The sequence below is a fragment of the Neophocaena asiaeorientalis genome, unplaced genomic scaffold, assembly GCF_003031525.2.
Source record: "Neophocaena asiaeorientalis asiaeorientalis breed wild unplaced genomic scaffold, Neophocaena_asiaeorientalis_V1.1 scaffold131, whole genome shotgun sequence".
NCBI classification, from domain to species: Eukaryota; Metazoa; Chordata; class Mammalia; order Artiodactyla; family Phocoenidae; genus Neophocaena; species Neophocaena asiaeorientalis.
In genome coordinates this window covers 2,281,879-2,305,465 of record NW_020173201.1, presented here as the reverse complement: position 1 = coordinate 2,305,465, position 23,587 = coordinate 2,281,879, and the positions used below count along the sequence as shown (strand labels likewise).

The following is a 23,587-nucleotide window of genomic DNA, read 5'->3' as shown; positions in this document are numbered from 1 at the left end:
AAAAAAACTCTATGTGTGTGTGTGTGTGTGTGTGTGTGTGTGTGTGTGTGTGAGAGAGAGAGAGAGAGAGAGAGAGAGAGAGAGAGAGAGATGGAGAAAAAGAAAAAGAGAGAGACCATATCAGTAAGTGGCTAATCAGGCTCATTTTCTCTGTCCTATAATTTAGGTCTGGGGCATATGCTGATTACTTAAAGTCTATCTGTAGATCAACATGCCTTCGGGGTCACATTTAAAAGACTTTTCCCCATTTATTATGTACCTACAACAAATGCTAATAATTAAAAATGAATCCTCTAGAGATGAAAGAGGACCAGACAAGAAATTTCTTTTGGAAATTTTTCCCTCAGCAGTTAGTTTGACCAACTCCACTCTTTCTTGGTAATAAAAGTTTAGGTCTTTCGAAGAAATCTGTCATTCTGAATTGTCATTGTGTTGGCATACCTCCTCCCATAAGCCCAAATCAGAGAGTTCTGACTAGACCTAGAAATAAGACATTCCTATCAATTGATTAATTCATATATTGGTCCTGTGTAGGTATGAGAACTGCTATATACGTCACATCTATAACACCTGAGCTGGCTCTCATTTCCTTTTATTTCTCAAAACTTGCAAATGCAAATGTGGCCTCCATCCTGGCAAGTGAAGCCGAAATTAATCATGCTTCCCACACAAATGTGACCTCAATTCCAGCTTTGTTCTTAGAACCTAGAGAAGATGTGTGATGCACCCCTTCGAGGTTATCAAGGCAACAGCAGCCACTGCTGAGGGCCAGGTCCTTCCTGGGCTGTGCTGCAGCCATCAGCGCCGCGCTTGCTTTCCATGAAACGGGGTGTTGACACATCCATATTCTGGGGACTTGTGCCAGGCTTCTCAGTTCTTGCAGAAAGTTAAGGCCCTGTCTTGCAGAAAGCTGTACCCCAAAGACACCAAATTAATGTACTATAAAAATAAATGAGCCACTGCCAGGAGAATTTTAAAGTTTGCTTTTACATTGGAAAGGATTTGCTCTTTGCCCAAAAATATTTTATCTTATCCTCACTTTTATTTGCTCCTACAAGAAATAAAAAATTATTTAGAGCATGAGAATTGCCTTGGGAATGCCTAAGAATTTGAGAAGATCTTTTATAACTTGCTATGGAGTCAAGCAAAGAATAATAGGCTCCAAGGGAAGAATCTATTTAAAACACAAATGCTCTTGTACTTTAGAAATTAGCCAAATTGAAAAAGAAAATTCAATTTTCTTTTCAAAATCCCTAAAGGTAAAACCTACGCTACACACGCACATACACGTATATTTTACTTACTTACTTTAGAAATACTGTTTCCAAAATTATGAAAGTAATTGTTAACATATTTCTCATATCCTTGGAAAATGTACCAAACTTCACTAGCACATTAGTCGGCATTACTGCCCAAAGTGCACGAGCCAAGGAGTGGATTCAATTTTTTTACAAATAGTCCAGCCAGCTTCCCACCACCACTTCCTGAGAAGCCACCAGAAAGAAATCAATGTGCCTGGGTTTGGGCAGACTTCCACAACACATAAACCAAATGCACTTTCTTTCTTTTTTTTTTTTTTTAAATCAGGTCCCCATTTGCTGCTTAAGTATACTTTTTCCCTTTTTCTCATCCTCTTTCACAATTTGGGGATCATCTCAGAAATAACCAGATTTGGGTCTAAAACATTATCAGGGAAATACTGCTTTTAGATAATAGCTATTATGCTCTTTTCTTCAAAAGTATTAATCAGCTAGACATGATAGTAATACAAAAGCACATGAGTATTTCCTTATCACTCAAACCCCTTAGTTCTCTGACAGTAAGGACGAGCACGAAGACCTCTGCATACATCAAACACAGCTCGATGATGGGGTGAGGTATTGTTTGTCCTATCCATTTAGACCAAAATGTGGACACCCTAGGTATTTGCTTTTATGGTGCTATATAGAAATATGCTAAAACTTTAACTATTTCTCCTCTTGGTCTACCCAGTCCCTACAAACCTCCCTGGGTAAAGGCAATGGTTTTTAATATTCTATTTAGGTGAGGGTGGGGATGCAGCAGAACCAGACCCACAGGGCCCACCCCGATCTCCTTGCCAACCCATCAACTGCCTCCCCTCCTTTACAAGTTCTGAGACCCTCTGAAAAAGTTCTGGACATCAAACTTTAATCAGCTCAGCATCCTGTCAAGTTTCTGTTTCTTGGGGTCTATCCCCCACGTTGCCAGTTTTCTAAGAGCGAAACAATTCCGATATAAATGGCCGACCCCACTTTGAGGAACACTCTTCCCTAATCAGTGAGTCCAGATATTACATCCCCTGAGGGCACCTTTTAAAATGTACACATTAACTTTTGGCTTTAAGCAGTACGTTAAATTTTCATCTTTCATAAAGACCATAAGCCAAAAGGAAGCAAATCCAAATCCCTTTCATGAAGTTTTCTCTGCCTTCTCCTCCAGGCTATGCTGTCCCTAACGCAACTGCATCTGTGTCTGCAGCCCAGCTCAAGCAAGCGGTGACCCTGGGACAAGACTTAGCAGCATATGCAACGTATGAGGTCTACCCCACTTTTGCAGTGACTGCCCAAGGGGATGGATATGGAACCTTCTGAAGACATCTTTCTTTTAAGAATAAAACACACAAAACTCAATCTAGAAGAAATACACCTCTAACTCGGTCCCCTAATGATCACAAGTAATGCTTGTCCCAGAGTGATGCCTTTCCTGAGCCTGTACAGCTTACATTGATACTAATTGTAGAATCATGATATGAGAACTTTATTTCTAATGAAATCTAACGTTAAGGAGCCATTTATCTAACAGGAAGCTAGAGAGCAATTGCCCCCACAAGTTGTTCTTCCAAGGTTCCTGAGTGTCTTGGGAGTATGTTTACAAACCCTGACAGAGTGGAGAGAGATCTTTTAGCCAGCAAGAGTTCAGGGGCTAAGCAGACCTGGACAACCAGTAACAACCAAGGGGGCCAAGGAATTCCAGAGTCTTAACCCCTGGCTTACAGCTGCTTTTGTAATACACAAAGTCACAAAAGGCTGAGGGACAGTAGGAGATGCTTTTCAAAGCACATTTCCCATTGCCCACTGCCTGAGGCATATTCACAGCCTGGACCTCGGGAGAGATTATCCAAGGTTTAATGGAGTCAGCATCATTTCAGTCTGAAAATTCCATCCAGTCAATTTGTCATAGGTCAGGATCTTCTCATCCCCTGCAGCCCCTGGGGACTAGGAAATTGATGTGATATGTTACAGCTATTGTTAAGACAAATCCAGGCCCACCATTTATTAACTCATTAGCTCACACCTCTTTTTCCCTAGAACTCCTATGCTTCCTAAGGATGCCCACACCATAATAGTCATGCCAACTTGAAATGACTTTTTCTCATTTTAAACATTTTGACTTGTCCATATTGATTTATTTTCATCTCAATCTCATTTTGCTCATCTCCAATATCATAAAAAAAATAAATCAAATCTACAGCATATCATTTATGATACTTTTTGCTATTCAGCAAATTGGCTGAAAAGTCATTTCAAAGGGAGGAGTGAAGATTTACTCTCGTTTCTATGATGTTTTTGTAGCACCCAGCCCACCATCCAGCATTCAGAGACAGTTATTAACCTGGGTTCAGCCTTGGACTATCTAACCCACTTATACTAAATCTGATGAGAAATCCACCGCCTTCTCTTCCTTTTACTTTCAATAAGTATCAGACAGCTTTACCATATCTGAGTCCTTTGGTTTTGAAGTTATCACAGGAGAACTTTATATCCATCACTGATTATTATCAGAAGCCAATTTTTCAGATATTCAGCAAGGGTGTTATTTATCAAAATCTCCTAGAGTTTTGGGTCTCTTCTCTAGAACATCTGAGGTGAGTGTGCTACAAAAACTGGGGAGAAGGCACTGCTTTCTCTCCATACTTATAAATGATGGCTTTTTGTTCAAAACAGAAATAATCAAAGTCCAAACACAAAATACCTATTACTACCACTCCAGTCTCATTAGTGGTTTAAGACATACAGTACTAGATTTCCATTTCCCTTGGCTTTTGTAAAATTCTGCAAGACTAAAAGGGAAGACATAAACACCAAAGCATAGAAAAATCTGTCAACTCTTGAATGGAATTCTGTGACCCCAAATCAGGCCAGATTCCAATGAAAATCAGGTAAATTCCAACAACAATTAAGAGTCCTTGTAACCTTTCTGTTCTATTAACTCCAATCTGATATCAAAGGCCTCAAGGCTACATCTGAAACTCTGAAAGGCCTCATGCTTTCAGCTTTGTTTTGCTTTTCATATTTCCGAGGACAGTGTTTCCCAGACTTGACTGCATATTAGAAATACCTGGAGAGCTTCTCAAACTGCCAATGCCAAGGTCACACCTCATACCAGCTACATCAGAATGTCTTGGGATCTGAGCCGGACATCAGTTTGTTTGTTTGATTGTTTTTAAAGATCTTAGCTGTTTCAAGTGTACAACTAAGTTTGGGAACTGCTGTATTCTTTGTATTTCCACTCTATTTTAATACTTTTATTTTTAACATCTTTATTGGAGTATAATTGCTTTACAATGGTGTGTTAGTTTCTGCTTTATAACAAAGTGAATCAGTTATACATATACATATATCCCCATATCTCTTCCCTCTTGCGTCTCCCTCCCTCTCACCCCTCTAGGTGGTCACAAAGCACAGAGCTGATCTCCCTGTGCTATGCGGCTACTTCCCACTAGCTATCTATTTTACATTTGGTAGTATATATATGGCCATGACACTCTCTCCTACTAGAGAATGAACTTGAGGATATGGGGAGGGGGAAGGGTAAGCTGGTATTTTAATACTTTTTTATTTCACTTTTATTAAATAGAAAAATGCAAGAAAAATTGTCTAAGTTAAAATAGATAGCCAGATATTTTTACATATGTTCATCTCATGAAAAGTATGAATGTGAATATAATTCATACTGGCTTCAAACTAACTCTTGGGCCAAACTAATTCTAAGTATGAGAAAGTGAAACATTCCTCCTTAAGCAATTCTTAGGTCCAAATTTACACTCCTCCACAGACCTGCTTTCATACTCAAGGAGAGTAATTACAGTGGGGGCAGGCAAATTGCTAATCAGTCCAAAGAAGCATTCCAAATTCCAAGAACAAATGTTTTAATGTTCTTTAAAATCTTTGAAAATAAACATAAAAAGGCACTCTGCATATCTAGTATATGCAAAAAAGAAGGTATGATAGAGAGGAGTTTTAAATTTAATCAAAATGAACAATTAGTTAATACAGGAATCATTTTATGAGAAAAAATCATTATTCCAGATTAAATCATAATCACTTTTTAAAAAGATTAAGAGCAGAGACATAAATATACAATAATAGCAAAGTATCAAGAAAATTACCACTGGAATATCATCTCATTACTTGCTCAAGGAAAATAGTCACAAGTATTCATAGCATTTACTTCCTGAGAACTAGTTTTATTCAAGTGAGTAGATGTGGTTTTATTTTTTGCTGAAATCTTACTTTATTCTAGTAAAATCTAGAGAATTCCATTTAGAACATAAATCATAGAAAGTATCAATGTGTTCGCCATGCCATAGGTTTGCATTGCCTTTGCCCAAATTAAGTAATGTAGAGCAACTCCAGTTATGATGAGTTTGAAACTTTAAAAATTGGGATTTAAAAAAAAATCAAGTGTAGAACCAAAGGTTTATTTTGCATTATGTTTATAGTTTTGAACTTCTGCACGCGGGATCCTCCCGGACCGGGGCACGAACCCGCGTCCCCTGCATCGGCAGGCGGACCCCCAACAACTGCGCCACCAGGGAAGCCCAATTAGCACTTATTTAATACCTATCATACCTTGTGTATCAATATCTCTTTTTCTATTTCTTACTTTAATGCTTAATAGAAGAAAATCTTCATAGAAACAAAATTAAAATGAGTCAACCCACTAAGTGACAACAACAAAATACCCAAACCAATAATTTAGAAACGTCTAGTAAATTAGGATTGGGTTTATAAATTTGGGTAATTAATAGCTTAATGAGAATTAAAATCAGCCCTATGTTACTTAGGAGGAAATGAAACAGCAGTGATTAGTTATCAATTTCTTATCTATAAAAATGCTTCCTCTTCTTAAATTGCTATACTCCTCTCCCACCCCATTAATTTAGCTAGAACTGCCTTTAACTGCCACAAAACATAATTTTCCTAGATGACTATCCACACCCATCCATCCCCGCCCAAACCTGGTATCATGCCAAACCACACGATATTCGGGTGACAGCACCCAAAATGCTGCTAGAAAGCTACCTCGTGTTAAGAAAACACCGACTTCAAAAAATATCTAACAAATGAGAACGTATTTCAAAAAATATCTAACAAATGAGAACGTATTTCCAAACCACAGGTGTTTAACTTTCTAATGATGGATGGAAATTAAATTATAGCTATGTATTGCTAGTAGCTATGCAGGAAGTTTTAGTCTTACATAAAAGTTTTTTTAAAAAGCATTCTTCCAATCACACAGATTAGCTTTTCAGAAATATTGCTTCAATATAATTTTTAATTTATGTTAATTTTCGCTATATTTTTAAATGACTATTTTATTGTTCTTTCTTGGGCAGCTGGGTCACGATTTGAATTCATGGGGATAGGGAAACTTTCCAGGGTGCCTTGGCAGAATAAGGGTCAAAGTTAGGATTTTCAGTAAACTGTCTTGTATTCAAAGCTACAAAGTTTGATAAAGTTTATTACTGCTGTGCAACTCCAGCCCTGTCCCAGATTTCCTGAAAGTAACTTACAACTAAAAGGGAACAATGTGCCCAGTATCCACACAAGGCCATGATCATGTATTCCCCCCCTTGCACTCATACAGAAGTTTCCAGGGGGTGAAAGCATAGGTACAACTTAACCTAGAGAATTAGGTTAAGAATTAGCTTTTTATATTTTGTAGTTATATTTTTATATATTGTAGAGACATCTGCTAAAGACAAAACTAAGTTTCAAATATGACACCATAAGTGAACTTTATGATAAACACTTTTAAGAGAAAATAGTAATAGCATAATTTAGGAATTTAAAAATACTTATTGAAAGAGAAACTACGCAACAGACATTCCTACCTGACAGGTAACGGTTATCTACTGGGTTTTGTCAAATTGATTGTCAAATCTGATGTTGAAATTTCACTTCATTTTAGTGACATCTTGAAAATGCTCTCAGTTTAATGAGAACATATTCATAGAAAGTGTAAAGTATCCACAAACTGTATGTTTGTGTTTGCCAACATTAGAACAAAGCAAAGCAAGTCCTGCTATAATTAGTGAAACTATTAGGAAAATAAGATTTTTTTTCTGACCTCCATACCTATCTCTTTACTTATGGAGTAAAACATTAAAAAAATTTTTTTTTTACTCAATAAAAAATGGGTACAGAATATTCTATTGCCCCCAAAATGTCCAACATTTTAAAAGCCAGCTTTTTCTTATAATGTTGATACAGAGTATAGAATGAACAAATTTAATAGGGACAGCAATGTATACCTTGAACACACAGACTCATTTATGGGAAACGGCAGACTTTATGCATCCCCAGTTACCCTCAGTTTTGTAGGAAAGATAAAAGAACTCCTTATAGTTTAGCTAATAGTGAAGAGAAGTTCATAACCAATCTAGAAGTAAAAAGTAATTAGGAAACCAGAGCCTCCATTCATTCAAAAGTGCCTGGAATAAAATATAGAACTCTTCTGCATCACCTCTCCCTTGTGGACTTTTCTCTTATTTTGAGAGGGAAATCAAGAAAAAGAATATACCCCATTCTCTCTTCACATATGGTACTGTGTCTAAAGGGAGGAGAGATACCAAGAAACAGGTCTTTAAAGAAAGTTAGCTGCCAGCAGGAATTTCTTGAAGACAGAAGAGCATCCATCCCACTCATGGTTTAACACCATCTCTCTGGAGTGACAATACATCCTGGTTTGCCAGGACAGTACAGGCTTATGTCTGTTGTCCCACTATAAATATTAACAATCAACAATTAAAATGAACAACTGTCCCCCTTACTCTCAAATTTGTCTGTTTAGACAACAGATTATACAGTGACCCCATTTTTATGGCTCTTTTTGTTTTTTTTTATTGTTGTAGAATTGGCTTTATCCTCTCTAGAGCAGATACAGCTTAAACTAAAAGGCCCTGCCACTTCTTTCTGACTGGGGTAGGATCATGGCGAACACAGAGGAAGGCAACATCTTCTCCTCCACTCTTCAATCCACTCCCCATCTAGCTGACCCTCTACTGCCCCTTGCTGGTCCTAGTTTTCTTCCCACTGCCCCTGGGCTCTGGGTCCTGAGTTCTGCCTTTTGTTGACAGAGCTAGCAGCCACTTGGCCACATGGTGCAGAAGAAAAGATGAAAGATAGCTCTTGGGGGCATGTGCTTAGCCTGTCAAGGTCAAGAGGGCATTAGTAGGGTCTTAGAGCATTTGCTGGGTTCTTTCTTCCTGGAACCAAGCTACCTACACCTCAAACCAGAAAGGACTTCCTATGTAAATCTTCATATTAAGAGGCATGATGTCTTTTTCCCTCCTTCTGTGTTTTCCAGATTTGCTCAAACACTGACTCCCTTCTATTTAACTTCACCATTATGTTTGCTCATCAACTATCCTTCACCCCAAATCATCGTATAATCCCATATAAAGAATTTATTATGTTTAATGGAAAATAATGTTAACAGATAGTTTCCTTTTTAACAGGAATTCCTTTTCACTCTTCCTTTATTCTCTTTACTAATATTGAGAATTAAACAAATTTTACAGTCTTTATTGCTATGAACCCACAAAACTATTCTTCATAGAATGTATGATCAGTCTGTGTTTACTATGCACCTACTCTTATGCCAGAAACTGTGAACACAAATCTATTTTTTAAAATTTCTTCCCTCAGTGGGGTACACAGTCTAGTGATCCATTCTGCAGTTTTTAAAACTGAATATAATTGCACGTATTTAAGTGTGTCATCTGGTAAGTTTTGTCACTTAGTCAGAATCCCCAAAATAAATCGACTCTGTTCTAAACCTTGTTTCCACTATCACTGCCAAACACTAGGTTCGTGTAGTAAGCCTTTTTAAAGACGAATTTAACTCTTGATCTATCATTATTGCTACTTAAGTAAAATGAGTTTTCAAATATTTTCCCCAGAAGAAATATAAAAGACTATGCAAAAATGTAAAAAGAAGAAAAAAGTTTAGTTAGAGACCCAGAAGGAGCTTTAAAACATGGAGTTGACAAATTCACATACTGATTTATGATGTTAATGAGCAGGGACGCGTGCTTTTTATTTACTTGAAAACAGTTTGGTTATTAACAACTTCTATTTTCTAAATATACCTGTGTTTATAAAATTAAAAACTGCGTAAAAAGCCTTATCAATACCTATATTTTTTGCAGTAAATGATTTACAATGAAGTATACCTATTTTCAAATGTAAATTTATTTTGAAACTTGGCATTTTCTACAATAATTTATAAGGGATTTTTGGGCTCACAGGCTGCAGAAAAGTCTATTAAATCAATCTGTCATTATCACTGGTTCAAATATGTGATGTAATTATTGGCATTTTTATCCCTATTTCTTCATGAGTTCTTTTTTCTACTTTTCTGACTGCAATATAGCCAGATATTATTATCTCTTCTCTTAATGAAAAGCATGCTGTCAGCAAAATGTATCTCTAGTTTCTAGATGTTAAACAATCTCTTCTTTTCCTTTTTGTTATTATTGACATTATTTATGTGAAGTTAGTTAGCTGAGGTACCAAGAAACAAAAACAGTATTAAAGAGTATGCATAAAGCACTTATTTTTGTACTTTGAGTACAATGTTTTATAAAACTCTGTGATCTATCTATATATACCGAGTAAAATTACAACATTCATTCATTGGGAAGATAATCATTGGTTTGGAAGATAATGGGCACTGTAGAATCATAAATCACATGAAATGAGAAAGAATGCAATATTGTGATGACTAATGTAATTCCAGGATGGTAAAATGATTTTAACTGAATTTTCAAGCACCATTATAAAGTTTTTAAAAGTATCAACATGTGTTGCTGATTCATTTTTTCTTTCCTGAAAACTAAAGTTTTGCTCTTTTTGAGTAAATACCTAAATATTAATGATCCATAATTGCAGTGTCCCTTTGGTGACTCCTTTACATTCACATCTTTTATAAAATTTCCCTCCGGTGCATCTTCTGAGAATAAATGTAACTTTTAACGATTGAGTGCATTATTTTCCAATCAATAAAGAAAACAAGAGGAATACTAAGAAACAAAAAAATAATGAGAAAACATGACTCCAGAAAGGTAAGTGGGCTGTGAAGTCAACATTTGCCCTGGGGGTATCTGCTGATCCCTTAATGGACGGGAGCAGAGGTCAGTAAACCATCCCTGGAGGACCAAATCTAGCTGCCTGTGTTTTGTTGGCCCTTGAGCTAAGGATGGTTGTAGTATTTTTATAGGACTAAGGAGCTAAGTTGTAGGATGGTTGTAGTATTTTTATAGGACTAAGGAGCTAAGATGTTTTTTACATTTTATAAAGTTGTTTTGAAAAAAAGGAAGAATTTGTGACAATGCCCATAGATGGCATATAAAGACTAAAGACTTTGCCATCTGGCCCTTTACAAAAAGTTTGCCAACCCTGCACTAAGCCAATACCACATATTTTGATGGTATTAACAGAATACCTTCTGTTACAGGTAGCATCCCACTTCTAGGTACCAAATTCTGAATTAGCTAGGATTAGGTTTGGCTGCCAGTGACAGTCCAAAATGGCAGTGGCTTAAATAATATAGCAATTTATTTCTCCTCACCCAAAGTCCCAAAATGCAGTACAATGCTGGTATTGTGTTTTACAATATCATGAACAGAGAGTCTCTTCTGCTGCTTTACCTGCATGGTCTCAATCTCATGATCTAAAATGATGGCACCTACATTCTACATAGGAGGATAGAGGCGGGACAAAGAAGAAGAGGAAAAGACACCTACTAGCTTTCCCTAAAGGGAATTTACTGGAAGCTACCACACAACACTATGGCTTCCAGCCCATTGGCCAGAACTTAGGCCTAGCTGCAAAAGAAGAATGGGAAGTGTAGTCTTCATCTGGGCAACCATCAAAAATTATTTTACTGTAAAAGAATGGAAGAATGAATATTGAGGGAAAGCTAGCAGAGTCTGCCACAAATACCTACATCACAGGAAATATGTGAGAGTTAAATAAGTAAGGCACTTGAGATCATTCAGCACGGGGCGTGGCACAGGCTAGATGCCTAGGACACTTGCCTCCCTCCCCTTCACCAAATAAAAGAAACTGTCAATTTACCTCAGAATTTCTTAAAGCGTTGTCACCCATTGAAAGTATAGTTGTGGTAGGGATGGTTCCACTGAAACCTCCTGGTATTCCCACCATTCAATAATCCCTTCTCCTTGAGTTCGGTGTGGACCGAGTGGCTCACTTCTAATGGACAGAATATGGGATATCACTTCTGAGATAAGGTTGTAAAAGGTTAGGATTTCCAACTTGCTGGGATCTTGCTAGCTCATCTTGTTTGCTCACTCTCATGAAGCCAGCTGCCATGTTGTGAGCTGTGCTATGGAGAGGGCCATATGGTAAGGAACAGCCTGTGAGTAACTGAGTCAGGCCAAGAGCCACATGACTGGGCTCAGAAGCAGATTCCTCCTCAATAGAACTGCAGTCCAGGCTAACAGAGTTAACGGCAGATTAGGAGAGATTCCGAAGCAGAGAACCCATCTAAACTGCATCTTGATTCCTGTGCCACAGGAGGTACAATGTGTTTAAGTTGCTAAGTTCTAGGATAATTTGTAGATAAACAGTAGATAATTAATGAAACAGTGAAAAGTTATAAAGTTATAGTGAATGCAAATGTGCTTATTTGAGAGTCGTTGAAGCTGTTATGCAAAATCAGAGAAATAAACTCAATTTTTAAATTTATGAATAACTTTGCTGTTGTCTGTATGCAGGAGCATATGCCCAATACTAGGGAGGATTAAAGCTAAGGAGGTTGGAGATACCTGATTGGAAGTGCTCAAAAATGTTGGCTGAGTAGAAAGAAGAAAGGAAGGGAGGGATGGATGAAGGGAGAGAGTGAAGGATGGAGGAAAGAAGAAAGGAAGAAGGGAAGGGAGGGGTAGAGAAAGAGAGGAAGGGAAAGAGAAAGAAAAGGAAGACATTAACTTAATTCTACTCTCACTTTATCCCCCTTTCTCAGAAGATCCATCTGTCTATCATTGCTTCAGTAAAGATATCTGGCCAAACATCAACCAGAGATTCCATGCAAGGCTTTCTGACTGTGGTTTTCCGAAAGATTTATCAATTCAAAGAATTTACAGGAAGTGAAAGAGTAGGAGATAGTGATTCACAGTATAGAGAGAGTATCATAGAGAAGGAAGAGGAATGACGTGTGCCCTCATCTCCAAAACAGAATGGGGGTGGGGAGAGAGAGAATAGTGAGACCTGAAAAGCCAAGAATATAGGGAATTTGGATTCTGCATCCAAGCAGCACCCACCAGAAGGTAATAAGATCTTAGAAAAGAATGGCTGCAGAACAAGTTCAGGCAGGCTTGAATACACACCAATGCCCCAAACAAAGCAGGGACTTCTCAAAGGAAATCAGAGGGGCTAAAGCAACAGACACATTGGCCTTCTCAGAAGTTATCTCTGTGCTCCAGTAATGAGGACCAGATCCTCCATTCCTACTACTACGAAGGACACCAAAGATTGTAACACAATCTCAGGAATGGGAGGATGAGCCTTGGCAAGTTTTTGTTTTAACCCACCCCACAAAATGGGAGTCAGTCAAAATTCAAGTTGAGTTATAGAAAAATAAAGTGATTTTTTTTTTCTTTAGTGCTTGTGTCTGTGGACTGAGACCTGCTACTCCATCATTTGAGGTCAACCTCAGCATCATTCCAATTGTTCTTTTTAACCCCATGCTGCCTTGCAGAGTGGCTAAAAGCACAAGATTTGTAGCCAGTCAGAACGAAGTCTGCCCTGCCACTACTTATGGTTGGGAATGAGAAAATAACTTAACCTACCTGATTCTGTTTCCTCATTCATTAGGGAGAAATTGTAACATCTCCCTTATAGGGTTGCTATGAGAATTGAGATCATGTACATATGAGTACTCATCATAATGCCTGACATGGTAAGAATCAAAAAAGCTACCAAAGCTTAATCAAGAAGAAACAGATAACTGGAATAGTCCAATAGCTTTAAAAAATTGAACTTGTAGATAAAAACTTGCACACAAAGAAAACTGCATGTCCAGATGGCTTCACTGTAGAATTCTACCAGACATAAAGGAAGAAATAATAATAGTTCTATTTACAATATTTTAATTTACAATAATTTATACAAATTATTCCAGAAAATTGAAAAGGAAGGGATATTTCCATGCTTATTCTATGAGGCCAGCTTTACCCCAATAAATAAGGCAAAGAAAGTTTAAAAGAAAACCTTATAATCATAACAATTCCCAGCCCACTAAGAATTAAAGGGAACTTCCTTAAATTGATGAAGAGCATCTACAAAAAAAATCTGTATCTAAAATTATAGTAATGGTGAAAAACTCTAGGCTTTCTCCCTGAGATAACATACAAGACCTGGGTGTCCAATTCTACCACTTCTATTCAGCACTGTGCTGGAGGTTCTTGCCAGTACAATAAGAAAAAGAAATTTTGAAAATCTAGATTGAAAAGAAAGAAGTAACACTGTCTTTATTCAGAGACCACATGATAGCCTATATAGAAAATGTGAAGGACTCTACAAAAAAGCTACTAGAACTAATAATTGAGTTTAGCAAGCTTGCAGGATATAAGATCAATATACAAAAATCAATTATATTCCTATGCACTAGCAACAAACAATCCAAAGTTGAAATTTAAAAAGCAATACATGGACATATACACACTAACAAACGTAGTAAGGTAGATAGCTAGGGGGAAGCAGCCGCAAGGCACAGGGATATTAGCTCGGTGCTTTGTGACAGCCTGGAGGGGTGGGATAGGGAGAGTGGGAGGGAGGGAGACGCAAGAGGGAAGACATATGGGAACATAGGTATATGTATAACTGATTCACTTTGTTATAAAGCAGAAACTAACGCACCATTGTAAAGCAATTATACCCCAATAAAGATGTTTTAAAAAAATAAATAAATAAAATGCACTTCTCTTCCCCCCCCCCAAAAAAGCAATACAATTTGCAACACCATCAAAAAAATGTGAAATGCATAGATTTAAATTTGACAAAAGATGTGATGCCTATACAATGAAAACTACAAAACACTTCTGAGAGTAGAGAAAGTAATTAAAGATAAATTAAAGAAAGTCTAAATAAACAGATAGATATACCATGTTCATGGGTCAGAAGATTCAATACTGTTAAAAATGTCAATTCTCCCCAAACTGATCTATAGTTTCAATGCAATCCCAATCAAAATCTCAAACTCAGCAGACTAGCAGACTTATTTAGACGCTGACAAGATGATTCAAAAATTTATATAGAAATGCATATAGAATATGGTGACACAACTTTGAAAAGAACAAAGTTTGAGGTTTTATACTACCTGAGTTCTAGATTTATTATAAAGCTAATGTATCCCAGACACTGTGGAAGTGGTGTCAGAATAGAGAAATAGATCAATGGAGCAAAACAGAGTCCCAAAATAGAGTCATATATACATATGTGTGTGTGTGTGTGTGTGTGTGTGTGTATACACACATACATATAACTGATTTTTGACAGCAGTTCAAAGTCAGTGAAAAAGGACAATCTTTTCAACAAATGGTGATGGAACAACTGGATATTTATATGTAAAACAATAAATTTTGATCCATACCTCACACTCTACCTAACAACTAACTCAATATTGATCATAGAATAAAATGTAAAGCCTAAAACAATAAAACTTCTAGAAGAAAAAAATAAGAGAAAAATCTTGTGACCCTAAGATAGGCAAAGGTTATTTAGATATAATACCAAAAGCATAGTTTTATATGAGAACAAACTGATAAATTGAACTTCATCAAAATGTAAAACTTCTGGCATTCAATAGAGAATGAAACAAGCCACAGACTAGGAGAAAATCTTTGCAAAGCAAGTATTTTATAAAGACATGTATCCAGACTATGTAAAGAACTCTCAAAACTTAACACTAAGGAAACAAAACAACCCAATCAAAAATGGGCAAAAGATATGAATGGACACTTTGGTGAAGCAGCAAATAAGTACATAAAAAGATGTTCAACATCATTAGTCCTAAGGGAAATGAAAATTAACACCCTAGAAAATGTCTCTATACATGTATTAGAGTAGCCAAAACTTCAAGAGACAGACCATACCAAGTGTTGACAAGGATGTGGAAGAACTAGAACTCTTTTTTTTAGCTGTTGGGAAGGTAAAATGATACTCTGGAAAACAGTTTGGTAGTGCCTTAGAAAGTTAAATGTATAGGTACTATATGATCTAGTCCAAGATAAATGAAAGCATATTTGTATACAGAAACTTATACATGACTGTTTCTACCAGCTTTATGAGAAAAAACAGTGGTTGCCTGGGCTTGAGGCTGAGAAGGGCAGGGTGATAGCAAATGATTCTGAGGAAACATTTCTGAGTGATGAATGTGTTTAATATTTTGAATATGGTGATGTTTTCACAGGCATATAAATGTGTCAAAACTTATCAAATTGTGTAATTTAAATATGTACCGTGTATCATATACCAAATGTAACTCAGTAAAGCTGCATTTTAAAAAGTTAAACACATACCTATTATATGATCTAGCCATTCTTTTCCTAAGTCTTGATCCAAGAGAAACAAAAGTATATATGTACACAAAGACTTGTTCATGAATGTTCATAGAAGCTTTATTTGTAACAGTCAACAACTGGAAAAAGCCCAAACGTCCGTCAACGGATGAATGAATGGATAAACAAATTGTGGTACAAGGAATGTTGCTCAGTGATAAATAGAATGAACAATTGATACACGCTACAACGTGATTGAAACTCCAAGTAAGTACGCTAAGTGAAAGAACTCAGACAAAAGAGATTCATTTATATAAAATTCCAGAATATGCAAACTCTTCTACAGGGAGAGAGAGCAGATCATTGGTTGCCTGGGGGACGGAGTGGGGCGTGGTGGGGTGGGGTGGAGTGGGAGGGATGGATTACCAAGCAGCAGTTGGACACTTGGGAGCGTGATGGATACGTTTATCCTCTAGACTGCAATGATGGCTTTGTGAGTATATATATGTCAATGTGTATCAAATTGTATAATTTTACTATGTGTAGTTTACTATATGTCGACAAAACCTCAGTATTAAAAAATGGGTATGAAACAGTAGAAGCAGCAGGGTAATTAGAGAAATCAAGGGATGAGGATTCTGAGGATCTGGGTACAAGAAGAAAAAAGAAAGGACAAAAGTATTGGCTCAGCTAAATGGCTGTGTACCCATCAATAGGTGCTCTATCACTTCTGAGCCCCCCATTCCTGATTGTGTGATGTGAAGTTGGTTGGATTTGACGCTCTTTAACATTTGGTCCACTTATAACAGGCTGTGCTGCGATTTTTGATCATTGACATCAGGCTTCTTCAAAATAGACTCTCAAGAGACAGTGAGCTTCCTTAAGAAGCTTCAAAATCCTTATCAACTAAAGAGATAGGCACGCTTCACACGCCACACTTCCAGTCCCCTGGGAAGGGACCACACCCTCCCCAAACCCTGCAGGATCTCAGAACAAGTGCCCTAGGCAGTCAAATGTTTTCAATGGAAACCTGATTTACTCTTATCTTGGTAGCTCCTACAGGCCTGCAATTCTGCTGACACAGACCCAGAAATAACTTTCTGCTGTTCTAATGAGAACACAACCTGGAAAATCTAAATTGGAGAGATAATTACCCTCTCTGACCTGGTTTTTCCAAAGGTGGTGGGTAGAGTGTGAGCGATATTAGCCTATATCCTCCTCCTGGTAGTTATGAAAATTTAAACTCCTGTGTGGTTGTGTACAGTTACATTATAACTTATTAGTACTCAGGGTGAGCTCTCTAGGCTTGTTTTTTCTGATAAGAGCTGGGATAAATCATGACCCTTGGCTTGTCTTACTGATTTCCTGTTAGAGGTTGTGGACTTTATTGTTAGCCTAATGTGTCTCTGCTAAGTGCTTTGGGAAACATGTTCCAATGTCCAAACACAGTCCCACCCCCCAACCAAGTTCATGAGAAAAAACACTCATGAGATAAAACACCCAATCTAGTGCTACTGTGAAAGTCAAAATATTCTGAAGCTTGTGATTGAACAGAGGAGAGAGCTAGAGTCCGATAATGATCCCTCTCATTTGCTTCTGCATAGTAGAAATTTCCTAAAGGTACATAATCTTGATGTAACTCTAGGGTACCTGGCTCAATGCCAGGCACCAATGGGGGAGTCAAGTGGCCTGAGTTCTAGTCCCAGATTTACCACCAACTTTAAACTATGTCATTGGTCAAACCATGTAAGGTGTCTGGGTGGTCAGTCTCCTCTTCTATAAAATGAGATCAGGTGCTCCCCACTCCATTGCCTTGAGGAACCAGGTGAGTAACCCCAACGAGTGAAGGTCCCAAGTAGGGCTCTACAGGATAGGACAGGGTACCGTCTACCTGAGTGCATTCAAGTTCCATTAAAACTGAAAAAATAAAACATGTGCAAAACAAATTTGGCTGTGGCCTGCAATTTTCAAACTCTGGCTCCAACTCTGATTCAAAGATCACTAAGGTCCACTCCAGCTCTGAAAGCACAAGACTGCCCAAGCCAAAGTACACTGGACAAGGTACATGTGGTAGCTTAGATCAAGTGTGACATCCAGTGGCTTATTTGGCTAATGACACTTAGAGACTTTAATAGCCTGGGGAATTCTGACCTCTTAGGCACTTAATCTTGCTGAAAAAGATTTCAGTTGAAGAAAGGGAACTGGAACTAACAAGTATTCTCCCCTGGGTTGTAGGCACTGTGAGAGGAACTTTCCCCATTTATCCTACCCACACTCCACAGTGACACCAGTATTATTATCCACCAAAATGAAAAACAGAAGGAGGCATAGAGATGAACTAACTTGTCCAAGCAACTTGCCAAGCTTGCAAGTAAGAAATTGTAAATACAGTCTGACTCCTGAATCCACGCTGCATCCATCATTCTGGGACTGTAGAGAACATGCTTCCAAATTTCTATTTTTAATGTGGAAGTTAGCCTGGGGAAGGTTAAGTGATGCCAGAAAGTTAACTAGCAACTAGGGAAAGGGCTGAGGCTGAAACCCCAGTCTTGCAGAAGATCCACCAATTAATTTTTCCATTATAAATTGCCCATAACAGAAACATCTTTTACCTCCACCAGGGCCTCTGAAATACAAAGACCCTTTGCTATACTTCAGAGAAAAGCCCCCACTCTGACCACTGGAAGATTAGAAATGAACTTACAAACTGCTTCATACCAAGAGTTGGCAGCAGAAAGGAGAGAAAAGAACACTAATGATAATTTTTTAAAACCTGAATGTGTAGGTAGTACCATGAATACAGGGGCAAAAAGTCTTGACACATTTTAAGGTCTCACTCTGTACAAACTGGCATGATAATTGATGTCCATAATGATGACTCTGAGTCATTAAAGCAATTAAATTATTCTTAGAGTCTTATGTTTAATCAAGTAAGAAAATATGTAATCTAATTTAGAAAGATTTAACCTCCAAAATAATGAGAGTGAACATTTTCTCTGCAGTTAAATAGCTTATCTTGAAGACTGGTTTGTTTTGCCACATTCTAAACCCTTGAGAGCAGTCTATAGGAGTAGTTAGATGACATCTCCTGTCTGGCCAGAAATTCTTCTACCATTAGTCTTTGGTTTAGGCTACAAATATGGGGGCACCATTCCCAGATAAGAACTATTTTTAATACCCTTTGCCGGTTTTGCCCTGATAAAATCTAGTCTCTTGCAGTTCAGTCTGAGCAGAGTCACCTTCAAGAAGGAGCTTATAAGGAATTTCATTCTTTATATTTCCCAAGTGACTTTGAAGGGCATTCAAATATAAAGTCTACAGTAATCTTGGTAAGAGGTATCACCTATCCTCTCTATTTACTTTTCTCACACACTGCATCTTCTCTGGGACATACTTTTCAAAATCCCCAGGAAAAGTTTTCTCTGCTTCTTTACCAGCCACGCCTTGTCTTCTGCCTGGAATTTCTCCCCCATATTCACATCCCTTCTAGTCTTCTTTACCATTTTAGTCATGCCCACTTGTCACAAATTAACTCCCACTTTAGGGTTTTGACTCAAATACAATAAAATCTCCCCTTCAGAGAACTCCCTGTGCCTCTCGCTGAGAATGAATTCCTTCTTCTACTGCATCGCAACTGCAATTTTAGTTCATACTCGTTCATTCTCTCAATTATGCCTGACATTTCAATTGTTCTTCCCATGCCCTATCAGAGTTCCTTGAGTGAAGGGACTATATATCTTGCTCTGTTTTGCACGTAGTAATCAAACAAGAAATACTGATGACTTTTTGAATACTTGTAAGTTGCTGAATTGAACTAAGCATTGCAGAGAAACTCAGAGAAATCTCCAATAAGTGTTTTACTTGCAACAGTTTTCATTGAAGACCTCTGTAAAATGAGTTTGCCTGCTTTGCTGACTTACGGCATCATTGAACTCCTAACAAATAATGCTCTTTGAGGATTTCTGGGTCCTCATTCATTCAACAAACATTTATTGAGTACCTACCATGTGCCAGATGGTTCTAAGTGCTAAAGATTCCATGGTAAACAAAAATTCTCTCTCTTTCTTTCTGTCTCCTCTTTCTCTTGATGATTACACAAGCTTAGAATGTATAAAGTTGGGCTTGAAGTTTATAAACTAATATTTATAACATATACCAACTTTTCTTCTATGAAATGCAGATGAAAGGACGTGGTTAAAGGAGACTTCTGGAAAGCTAGATTTCAGTTAGCCAAGATTTTGCCACATTTGTTATCAAATGTAGGGGAACTAGCATTTCTGGAGCATCTCCTTTACTGAGATTATTTGCTAAATTGTTTTCAATTATTTCATTTATATATTACAACCACTCTATGAGATACTCGCTATTTCCATTTTGCAGATAATTAAGCTGATCTTAGTTGAAGTTAAGAAAACAGTTCAAGTATAGAGTTTCCTTAAAAAACTAAAAATAGAACAACCATATGACCCAGCAATCCCACTACTGGACATATACCCAGAGAAAACCATAATTCAAAAAGAGTCATGTACCACAATGTTCATTGCAGCACTATTTACAATAGCCAGAACATGGAAGCAACCTAAGCGTCCAGTGACAGATGAATGCATAAAGAAGATGTGGCACATATATACAATGGAATATTACTCGCCATAAAAAGAAATGAAATTGAGTTATTTGTAGTGAGGTGGATGGACATAGAGTCTGTTATACAGAGTGAAGCAAGTCAGAAAGAGAAAAACAAATACTGTATGCTAACACATATATATGGAATCTAAAAAAAAAAAATAAATGGTTCTGAAGAACCTAGGGGCAGGACAGGAATAAAGACGCAGACCTACTAGAGAATGGACTTGAGGACACAGGGAGGGGTAAGGGTAAGCTGGGACGAGGTGAGAGAGTGGCATGGACATATATACACTACCAAATGTAAAATAGATAGCTAATGGGAAACAGCCGCAGAGCACGGGGAGATTGGCTCGGTGCTTTGTGACCACCTAGAGGGGTGGGATAGGGAGGGTGGGAGGGAGGGGGACGTAAGAGGGAAGAGATATGGGGACATATGTATAACTGATTCACTTTGTTATAAAGCAGAAACTAACACACCATTGTAAAGCAATTATACTCCAATAAAGATGTTAAAAATAAATAAATAAAAAATAAAACAAAAACAACAAAAAAAATAAAGGCTGTCATTTTTTCAAAATTAAAAAAAAAAAGTTAAACAAGGAGGCCATTGCCCTGAGGCGGCTCTAATGCTGTGGAGGCCCATGTAAGCAAACCAAAATCTAAGCCCGTAGATGCCTAGATTTGAAGTAGAAAGCTACAGAAAACTAATCACAAACAGCCCATTAAGCTTAAGCTGTAGCCCATCAGGTAATTTGCTTTGGCACGTTTTCTATATGAGTCTTTCTCCTGGTTCCTGTGTGGGCAGAGAGCCCACTTCCAGTCTGGTGCTGCCCAATTCCAATTGATTTCTGCTCAAGTAAACTCTTAACATTTTTAATATGCTTCAATTTTAAAATTGCTTCAAGCAATTTTTAATATGCTTCAATATGCTTTTCACGCCTCTAACTTAAATCAAGAAAAACCTGGCCATCTAGAAGAATAAAAATAACCCCATGTGAATCCGGTAGTTTTGCTCAGGGTCCTGTCCTTATGTGTTCCTCTCTGCTAAGAAATGTCTACCTGGGGACTTCCCTGGCAGTCCAGGGGTTAGGACTCTGCGCTTCCACTGCCGAGGGCACGGCTTCAATCCTTGGTCAGGGAACTAGGATCCCACAAGCCACACGGCTTGGCCAAAAACGGAAGAAAAAAAAAAAGAAAAGAAAACAACTCTGTCTAGAATTTCCTCTGATGGGAAGAAATGCCCCACCCAGGCCCCTTTAACGTGTTTAATTGGAGAACTGCGCTGTGTTGGGCCAGTTAAGAAAAGTCAAAAGCCTATTTCTAGCACAAAACTCAGTGCTTTCCAGGGATTTTATTATTAATCAATTGGAGTATAAATTTCACAAGTGCTACTCCATTCTGGCTTTGGATATAAGACTGCTCTTATTCATTTCCTGTTAATTCTAACCAGGGATTCTTTACTCCATCTCTGCAAAAGTGATAGCAGGTTGACTGGTTAATAATTTAAAGCTCAAACAGTGCTCAAGGAAGCACTATAGATATCACCAACAAACATGGGAAGCACGTATTACTAAATCACATTACACACATGTATACATATGACCCTAAACTCTTATCAGAGCCACTTTGCATACTCTTTGTAAGCTACAGCATCCCCAGCACTGTTCCCAAGATAACTATCTGCAAAGGGGCTTTGGAAGAAATACATTAGGAGGAATGTGCTGTTGCTATGAAGTCTTCTGAGATGCTTGAACTGCAGTCGGGCAGAATCTCCTGACATTCTCTAAATGTGATTTTGGATTTGTCCCTGCTGCCATCTTTTCCTTGAAGTCGCCTGGGAAACTTCTCACTATATCCTTTTGTCTTTGTTCATGGCTGTTCCTTTAATTGTGCTTTTCACATTAAATTCTGAGTAGGTCCCTTATCTATCTTCCCCGGGAGACTAGAGCTTCTGAGTGTTTCAATCATCATCTTACTAATATTTTATCCTTATTTGCCTGACGACTAACTAGGCTCTCAATAAACATTTGAGGAATGAAATAAAATACATGTGAATTGGGGCTTCCCTGGTGGCGCAGTGGTTGAGAGTCCGCCTGCCGATGCAGGGGACACGGGTTCGTGCCCCGGTCCGGGAAGATCCCACACGCCGCGGAGTGGCTGGGCCCGTGAGCCTGCGCGTCCGGAGCCTGTGCTCCGCAACAGGACAGGCCACAACAGTGAGAGGCCCGCGTACCAAAAAAAAAAAAAAAAAAAAAACATGTGAATTAATTTGGCTTTGCGTAGTATCAGGAGACAGGAATAGCTTTAAATTTCAAACTCCTAGAAATAACTACTTGAGATGTTGATGTGCACGAATGAGACTTTTCTCTACCTCATGAAGACCACAGAAGGAAAGAATCTAGGAAAGAACTAGAAAGTGACCCTGTGTGGTAGCCACACAGTTCAAGTTTATGAGGATTTCAGAGAACTCACTCCTGAGCTGCATGAATCCCAAAATAGCACTACAAGAGTCCGCAAAGTTATATGCCACGCTTAGGAGACTCTCAGTAAATACTTGTAAAATAACTAAAGAGGACTAGAGTGGACACCCTATGATATTTGCAAGAGCAATGCGTAGACTCAAAGAAAAGATGAGCACAGGTTCTAGAGCCACCAATCTGTTTTGTTTGTTTACCTACCATGCATTATTCTGTGTGCCAGTCTGCGTTCTATGCATTTCACATGTATTAACCACTTGAAGCCTCACAGTTTGCCTGTGAGATAGTTACTGTAAACCTCATGATTTAAGATGTGATAACTAGGGCTTAGAGAAATGAACTACCTTAGAGAAATGAATAACCATATAGCAAATAAGTGGCACGGTCAAGTTTCAAACCCTGGCCCCCTGGCTCCAGAGCTGAGGTTATTAACCATTGTCATGGCCATGGAGGGCTGCCACTCAGACCTCCTTTAAGAGAACAGCAAGCACGTGAGGTGTGACAAGGCCACACTTCCCCTGGGGTGCTCCCAGACGATGGGCAAAGCAGAGGCATTAGAACTGGGCCGCCATTGCCCAGCACAGGACCCCTCTGTCAAGCAACCTTTCCTCAGAGATTCCCTGTTAGCCTAACCCAGACCTTCTCAGGGCTGCAC

The 23,587-nt window shown here is 38.2% G+C and overlaps 1 protein-coding gene across 2 annotated transcripts in view; it reads left to right on the top strand.

The window, feature by feature from the left end:
• The window catches only part of A1CF (APOBEC1 complementation factor), a 77,059-nt gene extending 74,401 nt beyond the window's left edge, over positions 1-2,658 (top strand). Inside the window, exon 12 of one of the 2 annotated variants that reach the window (XM_024744839.1) lies at positions 2,461-2,658. In XM_024744839.1, coding sequence (XP_024600607.1) covers positions 2,461-2,612 — 152 coding nt within the window. In that variant the 3' untranslated portion in view covers positions 2,613-2,658. The remainder of the gene's footprint in view (positions 1-2,460) is intronic. The other variant, XM_024744840.1, reaches the window with a different exon arrangement.
• The last annotated feature ends 20,929 nt before the right edge of the window (positions 2,659-23,587 follow it).